General features: G+C 39.2%; 1 protein-coding gene across 2 annotated transcripts in view; it reads right to left on the bottom strand.

Annotated features, from left to right (window-relative positions):
• The window catches only part of KYNU (kynureninase), a 129746-nt gene that overhangs the window by 72486 nt on the left and 44745 nt on the right, over positions 1-12515 (bottom strand). For both annotated transcript variants that reach the window (XM_038565112.1, XM_038565113.1), the window contains exon 4: positions 2538-2620. In XM_038565112.1, coding sequence (XP_038421040.1) covers positions 2538-2620 — 83 coding nt within the window. The remainder of the gene's footprint in view (positions 1-2537; positions 2621-12515) is intronic.

Raw genomic sequence — 12515 nt, 5'->3', positions numbered from 1 at the left:
TGTGCACGTCATGAGGCTTGTTGCAAAGTGACCCTGCTGAGCCATTGTACTGGGAAAACTCATACTTTAGGTTATCCAAATATCAGAGAGAAGACTTTTATAGTTTCCTGCATAAGTTAGAACAGAGTAGATAAACACTTATTTAATTCTTTTGTTCTCCCTAAGAAATATATTATAGACTAAAGTGTGTCCTGGTTGTCCTAACTCCCAATGTGACTATATTTGGAGAGAGAGTCTATAGAAGGTAATAAAGGTTAAATGAAATCATAAGGTGAGGTCTTTATCTAATAGGACTAATGTCCTTCTAAGAAGAGAGACATCAGAGTTCTCTTTGACTCTGAGTATGCACAGAGAAAAGGCCAGGTGGACACTCAACCCAGGAAGAGAGTCCATCCAGAAAACAACCCTTGGATCTTGGACTTCTGGCCTCCATCCAGAACTGTGAGAAAACATCCATTGTTGAAGTCACCCAGACTGTGGTATTCTGTTATGACAGCCTAAGCAGACTAATATAGTTTTCATATCCTCCCTTGAGAGCCTTCTTCTCCCTTCTCCAGAGACTCACCAGGTTGTCTGGGGAGAAGGATTCACCTGGCAGCATGGAATGGGCAAAGGGACCTGGCATTCTAACTAATTTTTATTTTATTCATTTATTATCTTTTTAAAATATTTTATTTCTTCATTTGAGCAAGAGAGAGTAAGAGAGAGACAGCATGAATGAGGGGAGGAGTAGAGGGAAAGGGAGAAGCAAACTCCCCTCTGAGAAGGGAGCCCAAAGCAGGGCTCAGTCCTGAGACTTCAAGATTCTGACCTGAGCAAAAGGTGGGTGCTCAACCAACTGAGCCACCCAGGTGCCCCCTAACTGAATTTTTTTTTTTTTTTTTTTTTTTTTTTTTTTTTTTTTTTTTTTTTTTTTTTTTTTTCCCCTAACTGAATTTTAAACAGACTTTCAACACATCTCTTTTTATTCCTATTTTACTCCCACTTGTAGAGACGCTTATTGTAATTCCCAAATTTTTGAAGGATACATGGTGTAAAGCAGGTGGCTTTCCATTTTTTGCCATTGGGAGATTAAGATTTGGTTTGTGCTTTTTAAAAAGATTTTATTATTATTATTTTTAACAAAGACAGTTACCACTTGTCCACTTGCTAGTCAATTCCCAAAATATTGCTATCATCTCTTTCACTATTCTATTTCTTCTTTGAGATTCACGTTTTTTTTTTTTTTAATTTTTATTTTTTAAATTCCACTAAGTGTTGTTTAGTGAGAATTCAGAAAAAAAGAATACTTAAATGCTTGTGTTCTGGCCTCCATCATTAACTTGAAATCACTTCCCCTTTGAAGCACTAATCCCAAAGGTCGGTTGGTTGGTTTTGTATTTCTTTGTGTTATATGGTTATGTGTCTATATTAATATAATTTTTTTTTGGTATCCTCCTGTAATGGGAGTCCCTTAAGGATACCCCATGGGATACAGATGGTGAAGATTTTTACTCAATATTTTACTTCCTCACCACAAGTCTTGACAGATACACAGCAGAGGTTCAATAATCATTTCTGAATAAACAAGGTAGTCCTCAGGTTTTTAAGTTTGTTAATTGGTATAATTCTTTCTGGATGTAAGTCCTACTGTCCTCACTGTAATTCCACTTTCTCCCAGCTCATACTGATTTTTGTCTTCTGATCACTGACAAAGACGCAATTGGGACGAAGCAATAAAGATATTTTTAGACTTGCCTATAAAGGGATGAGATTTGAAAAGGCATTATTAAACTTGGGATCTCCCTAAATCCTCTAAATATTTCCAAGTAACACCACTCCAGTTGCTTAAATATCATTATTTTTATTTTTCAATTCCCTAAATATCATTAAAGATTTCAAGGAATGCTCAACATTCAACCCGATTAAATATTTTTTTCAAAATGTTAACACATTTGCCATCTACAACTATCTTGAGTACTACCCAGAGTACATAACTCACTTTAGGAAACACATTATAAAACAACCATATTATTTCCAACAATTCTTGGCTTAATTTTAAATTAGTCACAGTGGATTAAATTGAAATGAGCCAAAACCTGATTGGTGTTTTAGGCTTTTAGCATGTAAAGGTTAATGTTTATTTTATCATATAATGAAGTGTTAGAAAATTCATTCATTCATTCATTCATTCATTCATTTAGGTAGATTTTTATGAAATTAGCTTAATTATAAATAAATTCAATGCATGTGCTTTTTAATGGGGAGTAAATATTAGTCTTAAAACATACATGGAAACATAATTAAATATTATATATTTTATTTATTTATTTTATTATTTTATTAAATATTATTTATTTTATTTTTGTACCAAATACCCAATTATGCTCTCTATAGCCTTCAAGTCTCAATTAATGGTATGCTCACTCTTCACTGTTATGGGTTAAAATAGAAAACCAGGATGTTCTTCAATAAGACTTTAGACTTTATAATCTACTTTTATATCTAAATGATAATGCCTTCATGATTCTTTTGGGAAAAATCCATTTTGTACTTACCTACAATGTCATTCATTAGGCCTAAAATAGTCTCATCTCCTGTAATCCAAGGACGTTTTCCTACTTCATGACCATAGACTCCCCTGAAATTGAAAAGGGACATAAACACTATTAGGTTTGTGTGTGTATCTGTGTGTGTGTAAATTTTCATGTATCAGCATTAGCAACTGGACATTTTTAAATGAGTTTTGTAATATTTTAGTAATTTCATTGAAGTGAGAGAGCTAGGTTCTTATCTCACAGAGTCAAAGGATGAATCTTGAGGACAAAGAAGAGTGAGTTTAAAGTGAGAGAAATTTATGAAGCAGGGATACAGAAAAAGCCCTCAGGAGTGAGAAGGGTCCCAACGGGGTTACCACTGAGGGCTTTGGGGGTTGGTCTTTTGGAAGAAACTTAAATCTTTTTGACTTCTCTATTGGCAGCACCATTGATCAAGGACTAGTGATAACATCTTTAATACCTTACTTGTTTTTAGGGTTTGGTTATTTTCTGTTGACCAGAGGAGACTGTCATAAATAAAATTTCCCCCTTGGACACCTAGGGCCCATCTAGAGTGTTTCCTTATCTCTGGCTTCCTTACACTTCTGCATTTGGGGGATTTCTGTGAGCCTGATCACATAGCCCTTTCTCCTTCCTACCTGTGCCTGTCCCTTACTCATTCCTCCCCGTGGAATAGTAACCCTAACTGCCCTTAGGGAATGGTATGATAATCTGTCTGGCAGCTTCCTGCTAAAATGGGTCAGTGGGCTTTGTGGCAGTTAGAATCTATCCAGAGGTCAGTCCAAGGCCGCACGATATCCCTCCGGGGGTCATGATGAACAGCAAATGGTGCATGCATCAGCACATGCAAAAGGATAAATATAAAACAAGTATTAGGCCGAAAATTATGAACATATCCCTTAGATAAGATCCCCAATGACCAATTCTGTCAAATAGATCAGTGGATATCCGGATCCTATTTGATCAAAAATGTCCCCTATTAATTGGGACACCTTGTGGGAGTTAACTGTAACGTTAAAACAGCACGTGTGAGGAAACTCCTCACACCCTAAATGGAATAGCAATAATAGTCAATAGTGGTACAGTTCGTGAGATGTCCTTCTCTGACTTCACTTAATTCTTGGTTGAATGTATCTAGTGCCTGGGAAGTCTCATTTAGAGTCCTGCTCAGCAACCATACCGTTTAGCTTATTTTATGTTGCAGTCCTATCATAAGTCTTGGATGTCCCATAGTGAGGCCCTTTTTTACCAGGAGGTCTGTTGTATGCTTGGCTAAAGCCTTTGTTTGCAATTTTACCTCAGTGGAGGTGGCTTCTAGAATAAATATTGAATTTGGGACAAACTGGATTAGTCAGGGCTAGAATAGGGGACCACAGAATCAGACTCACAGAAATCCCCAAAATGCTGAGGTATAAGGAAACTAGAGATAAAGGAACAAGCCAGACCACCCTGCCCTAGGTGTGGGCAGGGAGGGCGTCTTTTTTATGACAGTAATCTGTGACCAACAAAGAATAATCAGACCCCAAAGAAGTGAGCCATTAAAGATGTTATCAATAGTCCTTACTCAATGGTGGTATCAATAGATAATGTTAAAAGGATTTGGGTTCCCTGATTAGGTTCTCAATAAAAGACCAACACTACAAGCCCTCAGTAGCAACCCTGTCAGGACCCCTCTCACTCCTGAGAGCTTTCTCTGTATATTTATTTAATAAACTTCTATCCCTTTACTTACTCTCCTGTGTCCGGGAGATTCATTCTTCGACTCTGTGAGACAAGGACCAAGCTCTCCCGTATCAATATGACTAAGAGATAAAACCATCAAGAAGCCCTCTTTGTGGGATGCCTGGATGGTTCAGTAGTTGAGCATCTGCCTTTGGCTCAAAGGGTGACCCCGGGGTCCCGGGATCAAGTCCCACATAGGGCTCCTAGCATGGAGCCTGCTTCTCCCTCTGCCTGTGTCTCTGCCTCTCTCTCTCTCTCTCTCTCTCTCTCATGAATAAATAAATAAAATCTTAAAGAAGCCTTCTTTGTTTGAGGTCCAGCCTTAACAATATCCTAAATATAAGGAATCACTCACAAGTGGGAGAAAACTTGTCTCAAGAGATAAAGGCATCCCTAAGTGCATCATCCCATTCAATTATAAAGAAGTGTGGCCATCCATTCTCCTTAAGTCCATAGTCAACCCCATACAGTGGGGTATGCTGTGGCTTTAAAGGAACAATTTTGTCATCCAGCCATGCAGAATTGGTCAAGGTGCTAGTTGAGGAATTAATCCCATTTTCTAGTTGTTTGTTTACACATGAGCTATTGTGGCAATTTCTCTGAAGTTGATCTCAGGTCTAGCTTAGGCAAACAACATTTAAAGACAATCAGAACTAGAATTAAACATCTGCAAAGGTGTGTTATTGAGACAATTTTTCTTCCTAAAATCACCCATATTTTATTTTTTTTAAGATTTTATTTATTTATTCATGAGACACAGAGAGGCAGAGACATAGGTAGAGGGAGAAGCAGGCTCCATTCAAGGAGCCCGATGAGGGAATCCAGGGTCACGCCCTGAGCCAAAGGCAGACGCTCAACTGCTGAGCCACCCAGGCGTCCCAAATCATGTGTATTTCATTTTATTTTTTTAAGATTGAACAAATAAATAAATAAATATTTATTTATTCATGAGAGACACAGAGAGAGACACAGAGACACAGGCAGAGGAAAAAGCAGGCTCCTTGAAGGGGGCCTGACATGGGACTCGATCCCGGGTCTCCAGGATCAGGCCCTGGACTGAAGGCAGTGCCAAACCACTGAGCCACCCAGGCTGCCCTCAAATCACCTGTATTTTAAATCCAAATAGCCAACTCAAGACTAATTTGTTTGCAAAAACAATCCAATTTTGACAAACGTGGCCTAATTATTTACATAAGCTCAGCAAGAATAATGATTATCATATAGACCTTTTAAAATCTGCTTTGCTGGAACTTTTTATAAAGAATCTCTAGGTTGAACTTTTAGTAGCCTCTCCACACCAAGCCAAGTACTTGCCATCAGATGAGCCTGTAATACCTGTGGATGTGGGCAGATTTCTCTTGATGAAGTCCGTAATATACCTTGAGGTTCCTGCACTTGCCAGGAAGTGACATTCTTTACTCATCTAGTAAGGCTGCTGGGAACTCTGTAAGCAAGGTATCAGACCACCATTTCCAAGGGGCTTTATGGCTCCAAGTTTCATAAAGTTAACCTTCGTTAACTCTGCTCATATCTGAGTCTATGCATGTCTCTCACATATGACATTATAGTCAAAGTCTTGGTAAAATAACCAATGTTTCCAATGGTGTCTTGTTTCAAGGAGAACAGATTCTTTCTTTTAGATTTTATTTATTTTTTAGCGAGAGAAGCCTTCTCACTAAAGCGAGGGAGGGAGCACAAGCAGAGGGAACTGCAGGCGAAGGAGAGGGCTGAGCAAGGAGCCCGACATGGGACTGGATCCCAGGGTCCCGGGATCATGACCAGAGGTGAAGGCAGATGCTTAACCAACTGAGCCACTCAAGTGCCCAGGAAAATAGATTCTTATTGAGCTTATGCAAATGACTATGATTGCCATGGAAGGAAGAACACTTACTAAGACCTTTTGAATTTCAGAGGGTCAGGTAGAGAGAAAAGTTAAATGCTCAGTTTGTTCACAAATGAATACTTTATCACATCTCTGTAAGTCACGGATACCTTAAGAGAAAGTTTCCTGAATCTGAGAGAGCAAACATTAGAGAACCAGCAGAGTTTCAAACGAGAGTCACAAAACTATAAAATGAGTCTTTTTAGTTCAATTAATCCCACAGTGCTATGCTGGTTTAATTTGACTGCAACTTGAGTTTAGGAAGTTCTTACCCATTTCAGTTTTGATCTTAAAGATCTCAAAAATGTGTATTTGTCCTAAAGTCCTTTTTATGAACCTCCTTGAAGATGAAACTCATTTTGCAAGACAATAAGAACAATTATAAGTGACAAAAAACTCAGAAATGGACATTTCTGTTAATGACCAGATGAGATGACAATTTACAATATAGCTGACAAGGAAATCAGGTTATTTCTAACACTTCAATGATCAAAATATCAAGTGATGACATTGTATTAAAACATATTGAAACTTCAGGAATTGCATATCATCTAGAATAGTTAGAGCATTTACAAAAATGTAAGTTATCATTTAACAGTGCCTCCAGAGTAACTTAACATATCAAATAAAAAGACCTAATGAGTCATTTACAATTTAAATCTTGAGAAGTTTGTTAAAACCTTAGAAAGTTTTAAAGCACTTGCCTAGATAGAATTACAGATCTTTACAAAACTTAACCTATTTAACCAAAGTGACAATAAGAGATTCCAAAAAAAAAAATAAATAAAAAAAAAAATAAGAGATTCCAAAGGCAAAAAGATAGGCTTACGTAGTTGTTGGCAAAATTTAGCTCCTTTAACACTGAGAAGTTTTAACTACGTGATCAAAGACCTGATAAAGACAAAACATAAAAACTAGTTCTCTGGGCAGACAACAGAGAAAGTGCCTTTGTTTACATTTTCTTATCAAGAGCAGACCAACAATCCAAAACAACTTGTCTTTTGAATAGAAAGAAAAGTATAATTCTAATCTTATATCCATGTACTTTGAAAATCCCTTAATTTAAACTTAGTCCATTCTGACCACATGTAAAATTCCTTTCCAAAGATTTCCCTACCACAAACCTTCTGCAGCTGAGTAAGGGACAAATGGGGCTAGGAGAGAAATAGATATGGGGCTATGGGATCACGCTCACAGAAATCCCCAAAATACTGAGGTGTAAGGAAACCAGAGATAAGAGAACAAACCAGACCACACCCCACTGCCCTAGGTGTAGGCGGGGAAGGTGTCCTTTTGATGACAGCCATCTGTGACCAACAAAGAATAACCAGACCCTAAAAAGAAGTAAGCCATTAAAGATTTGAGTAAGGACTGGCGATAACATTAAGACATCACAAGAATGATAAGGCCACAAGCTCCCTGGTCAGTTCTAAATAAGACTGTTGGTGGAGGCCCACATTGGCAACCCTATTAGGACCCTCACGCTCCTGAGAGACTTTTCTGTATTCTCACTTAATAAAACGCCGTCGTTTTATTCACTCTATTTCGTCCACAAGATTCATTCTTTGACTCCATGAGACAAGAACCTGGCTCTCCTGCTTCACAGCTTTCCTTTACATTAAGCTGCTGCTGATCCAAGCTATCTCTCCAAACAACCAGTCTTGTTTAGGGCAAAATTATTATTTTTTGCCTTCAACAAAAATGTATTTTCATTCCTTGGATTTTTCTTGCATATATGTTGCTTCCCTTATTTTATCAGTCTTAATTACATTTAGCAGAACTTCAACTCTTAGAAACCTTAGTCTCCCAGGAAGACTAAGTAGTAATCAGTTGTGAATTGTCACACCAGAATTCTTCAGATGGCAAATTTATGAGTCAGTTAAGTACAGAACATGTTAAACAACAGATTTAGTTTCTCTGCAATAACTCAAAAAGCACAAACCTAAATCCAGTAATCAATGCTGTAGCACTTTAACCTATTTGGAAAAGACCTAGATGTCCAATGAATTGAATCCTACTTACCATCCAAGCAAGACTTTAAAGTTTCAGTTTAATGAAGACTTTGAAAGCTATCTTAACAATTACTCATGAAAACTTCGAGACAATCATCATTTTAAAACATCTTTTTGCTAACAAATTACAGTGGAGATCACCCGAGCTTATTTGATCTTTAGCAAACCTCGATAGAATTAAAGTTTCATATTTAACGCTGATAACTTTAAAGACATTAAACCACCAAACTTAACTTAGTTTAAATATCGAATTATGTTCCACTTGGGTCCACTTTTAGAAGTCAATCAGTTTGTTCCCCATTGTCAATTTTTACCTGACACACTGGTGGGGAAATCTGAAGTGACTGGTGTATGGAGACTGCACCCGAGGTGGCGGTGGCGTAGAAGCAGGAGGAGCAGAGTGGGGGATAGAAGAGGCAAAATGCAGCCAAACAGAGAAAAACGTTCCTGGTTCTAACACTCATCCACTGCAAAGACCATGTTTTTCCACCAAGTGGAATTAGGCAGTCTTCAGAGAAGACAGGGAACTTTCCAGAAATTAAGGGAGTTTCAACAGCTGCTAGGGAATATTCCTTGAAGTCCCCATTCTGATATAGACTAACCATAGTTGGGCTCCAATTATAGCCATTAACATGGGAAATGAATGAGGGAGAAGCCCTCACCCCTCACCTTGTCCATTACAAAGAACAAAGACAGGTTGAGAAAATCAGCATCCCCCTTGCTAGGCACGCCTGTGTTTCTTCCAGGGCCCTGGGTTTACTCAGAAGAGGCCTCATTATCATCCAGTTTGTCAGGAGGGAGTTTACCAGCTAGACACGTTTGGGGAAACATTCTGTAAGAGGCCTCTAGGTCTGGGTCCTGATTTAGAGACCCCAAAGCCTGGATGGACATAAGGTACTTCTGTCTGCCCTGTTTCCTGCAGAAGAGATCTAACTGGTAAATCTCATCGAGCCATGCAGTGTCACAGGAGATCAGTCCTTTTCTAAATTTTGTAATCCAAATTGTTTCCAGAGGGTTAAAAGGCATCCCAAGGAAGAGTTTTAGGGAACTGAAAAAGAGACCTCGCTTTGCCATGAAGATCATATTCTTATTTTACCTTGCCTTGATGAACCCGCTATTTTTAACGCATGGAAAACACCAGAAAAGTTTTACATGGGGAAATTATCCAATTTTGCGGTACCCAGTCCAGGAGTCCTCACAGAGAATGGTTTGTTTCTCATTTCACAATCCTGGTAGGAGTCAGTTGCCCCTTACCTACTACAGAGAGGTGACTATGCAGGTGTCCCTGCATCTCACTCCCCTGTGAATCAAGGCACCTCCTGGTTTCCCTTCCTAAGGTGAAAGAGTGGCCTAACATCTTGGGTTGAGGAGGGATTGGGCCGGGGGAGTAGCCACTCTTACTCATCATCACCCTGACCCTCCTTGTCTCTTGGATTTTCCAAAAAATCCGGGGGCGGGGTGTGACCTCCACCCCCCCCCCCAGGGCCGGTCTCTATCCTTTTATGCACGTAGGAGACCTCTATGTCACTAATGGTAACCAAAGGGCAGGTTCAGAGGCTGTGCACTCCCCAGATGAACCTTAAAAGAAGCAGGAAATCTTTCCAATGACTTCATTCTTCAGAGCTCTCTTGATTTGAGCTCTCATCGTTTGGTCCTGTAAATTCGCTCACATTCCTAGCCCTGATCAGTCCAAACAATTATAAGCAAATTGCAATTATGCTTCCTTGCCTTACCCCTGGGCTTTTTTCTGCCCACATACCTAAGCTCCCATATGCAAGCATGGCCCTGTTGAGGGGTGCAGACCCACTCATCATAATTTCGTATTTTTGTTGTTGGAACAAGAAAGCCACAACTATATGACCCATTAAAGTCCCAGGTGCTAATGCCACCAGTCAAAGAATTGGCTGAGGGTTTGTTAATTCCCTCCTTAATGCCACAAGTATTCTAAAGGGAATAAATAGTCCAGGAAACGCTGGGCTCCCTCCAACTTATCATATAAAGAAATAGCTCCACCCCTGCTTTCCGATAACTTGGGTTTTAATTCCTGGCTGTGATTAAGCCTAAATTGTGCCTAACAGAATAACATATGTCTTACCAGGCAGCAAAAATAAAAGATTTTCCTCCTGAACTAGTTCTCACAAAAGACACTTTCAAATGAAAAAGTCTTATATTTATGTGGGCAACGTTCTTCCTGAAATGAATCCCTGATTAAAAGGGCATACTGGTCCTCGGAGATTGGAAGGGCCCTACTATAGGTAAATCCCTGAGTCGAGAGAAAGCCATTTAAAAAAAGTCAATGAACAGACAATATATCTGGGTAGGGTTAGGCCAACATTCCCTTCTTTTTGGGAAGGCCAATTGACCAAACCCTCTTCCAGAAACCTGTCTCCTGAGACAGATGGCCACAATATCGCCTTTAACTGGCTAAGAGGTGCCTGGTTGTTCTATTTGTTAAAAGAAGAGGTTATCCAAGGGTGAGACCTCTCACATGATAGAAAGAAAGAAAGAAAGAAAGAAAGAAAGAAAGAAAGAAAGAAAGAAGGAAGGAAGGAAGGAAGGAAGGAAGGAAGGAAGGAAGGAAGGAAGGAAGAAGGAAGGAAGGAAGGAAGGAAGAAGGAAGGAAGGAAGGAAGAAAGAAAGAAAGAAAGAAAGAAAGAAAGAAAGAAAGAAGAAAGAAAGGAAGAAAGAATGAAAGAGAGTCCCCTTTTACTCAGCCTTCCATGGGAGTGATCTTGGGTTTCAGGACCAAAATGAAGTGGGAGAGCCAGGTTCTTGTCTCACCAAGAAAGATGAATCTCACACAGGAAAGCCAGTAAAGTGATAGAGAAGTTGATGAGGCAGGGATACAAAAAAAGAGTCCCAACAGGGTTGCCACTGATGAGGGCCTTTAGGGTTGGTCTTTATCGAAAGCTAACCAGAGAACTTAAATCTTTTTGACTTCTCTACTGGTGGCACCATTGATCAAGGACTAGTGATAAGCTTACTTCTCTTCTGTTGACCACAGGAGACTGTCATAAATAAGACTCCCCCTGGGACACCTAGGGCAGGGTGGTCTGGAGTGTTCCCTTATTGATGGTTTCCTTACACCTTCACATTTTGGGAATTTCTGTGAGGCTGATCTCATAGCCCCCTACCTCTCTCTCTCCCTATCTAGCCCCTCCTGTGTCTTAATATAAAATCATGCTTCTTTAAACCAAAAGTAATACTTGAAAACTCTATTTTTTTTTTGAAAACTATTTTTTTAAACTTCCAAGACTAAACAGTCCACTTGTATACCTGTAACACATAGTAGTATCGCTACTAAAATGTAGCTTTTTTTTGAGGCTAGAAATTAAAATGATTATAAATTCAGTTTTTAAATACTACAAGCTGTAAACTAAATAGAAGTGTATAAAACGTTGAGTATACTCATGATGACATTTTAATAGATAAATAAACTTGGCAATCATCAAAGCCAACATTACATCTTGACCTATTTTCTAGCAATTTCATCTACCATATTCTAGCTCAATTTTATTATTCTAGTAAATATTCCAGTAAGCATAAGGCAAAACACAAAATAGGTGAGAGAACTTCAACTCTCAAGAAGTTTCCATTAAATGAGGAAGGCAAACACATTTGAAATATGGAAGAAACTGAAACGAAGAATCAAGGTGGGAGTGACTAAGTGTGCTGTGGCAAACTTGTGGCAGGAAGCTCTGAACCAGATTGTTCTTAATTCTTTAGGAATCCAAAAACTACCCCAAAGATGGAGGAAAGGACTGACCATGTATTTTTTGTATAGTGCAAACTGTGCTTGAGTCTACACTCTGAAATTCAGTAAGCAGGCAGTAGGGACTGGAAAACCTGCTTTCAGAGGTGAAGGGTAGCAGAACATGTCACCCTGAAATATGTCCCCGTCGTATATTGATTCTGTTGAGCTGTAGACCCTTGAAAACCAGCAAGTGCAGCAAGAAGCTGCCTTTGAATTCTGCGATCTGCCTGAAGACAGATCTTTCAAAAGGAACTCAATTGCCATTAATCACCTCCCCAGGAGTTTCATCAACCAGGGAAGATGGAGTCTTGTCACAGGAGAGGAGACTACAAGTCAACACCACACCCAGATGGGCTTTTCACAATCTATCCTATCTTTGGTCTTCTAAAGGCTCTTTCCTCTTTCCAAAAAATCATTTATTCTCCCCTAAGTGGCCCACTTCCTCCTCCCCCTCCTTATTAAGATAGGATTTAAGCCTGAATTCTAAGTCATTGTGGGGAATTCCTTTGTCCCTGATGTGTCTCCCATGTGTATAAGAGCTATACATGCTAATAAGTCTGTGCTTTTTTTTTTCTTTTGCTAATCTGTTTTTTATCACAGGGGTCTCA

The sequence above is a fragment of the Canis lupus genome, chromosome 19, assembly GCF_011100685.1.
Source record: "Canis lupus familiaris isolate Mischka breed German Shepherd chromosome 19, alternate assembly UU_Cfam_GSD_1.0, whole genome shotgun sequence".
NCBI lineage: Eukaryota > Metazoa > Chordata > Mammalia > Carnivora > Canidae > Canis > Canis lupus.
Note: the sequence above shows the minus strand (reverse complement) of the source record. Positions and strands in the feature narration are given on the sequence as shown.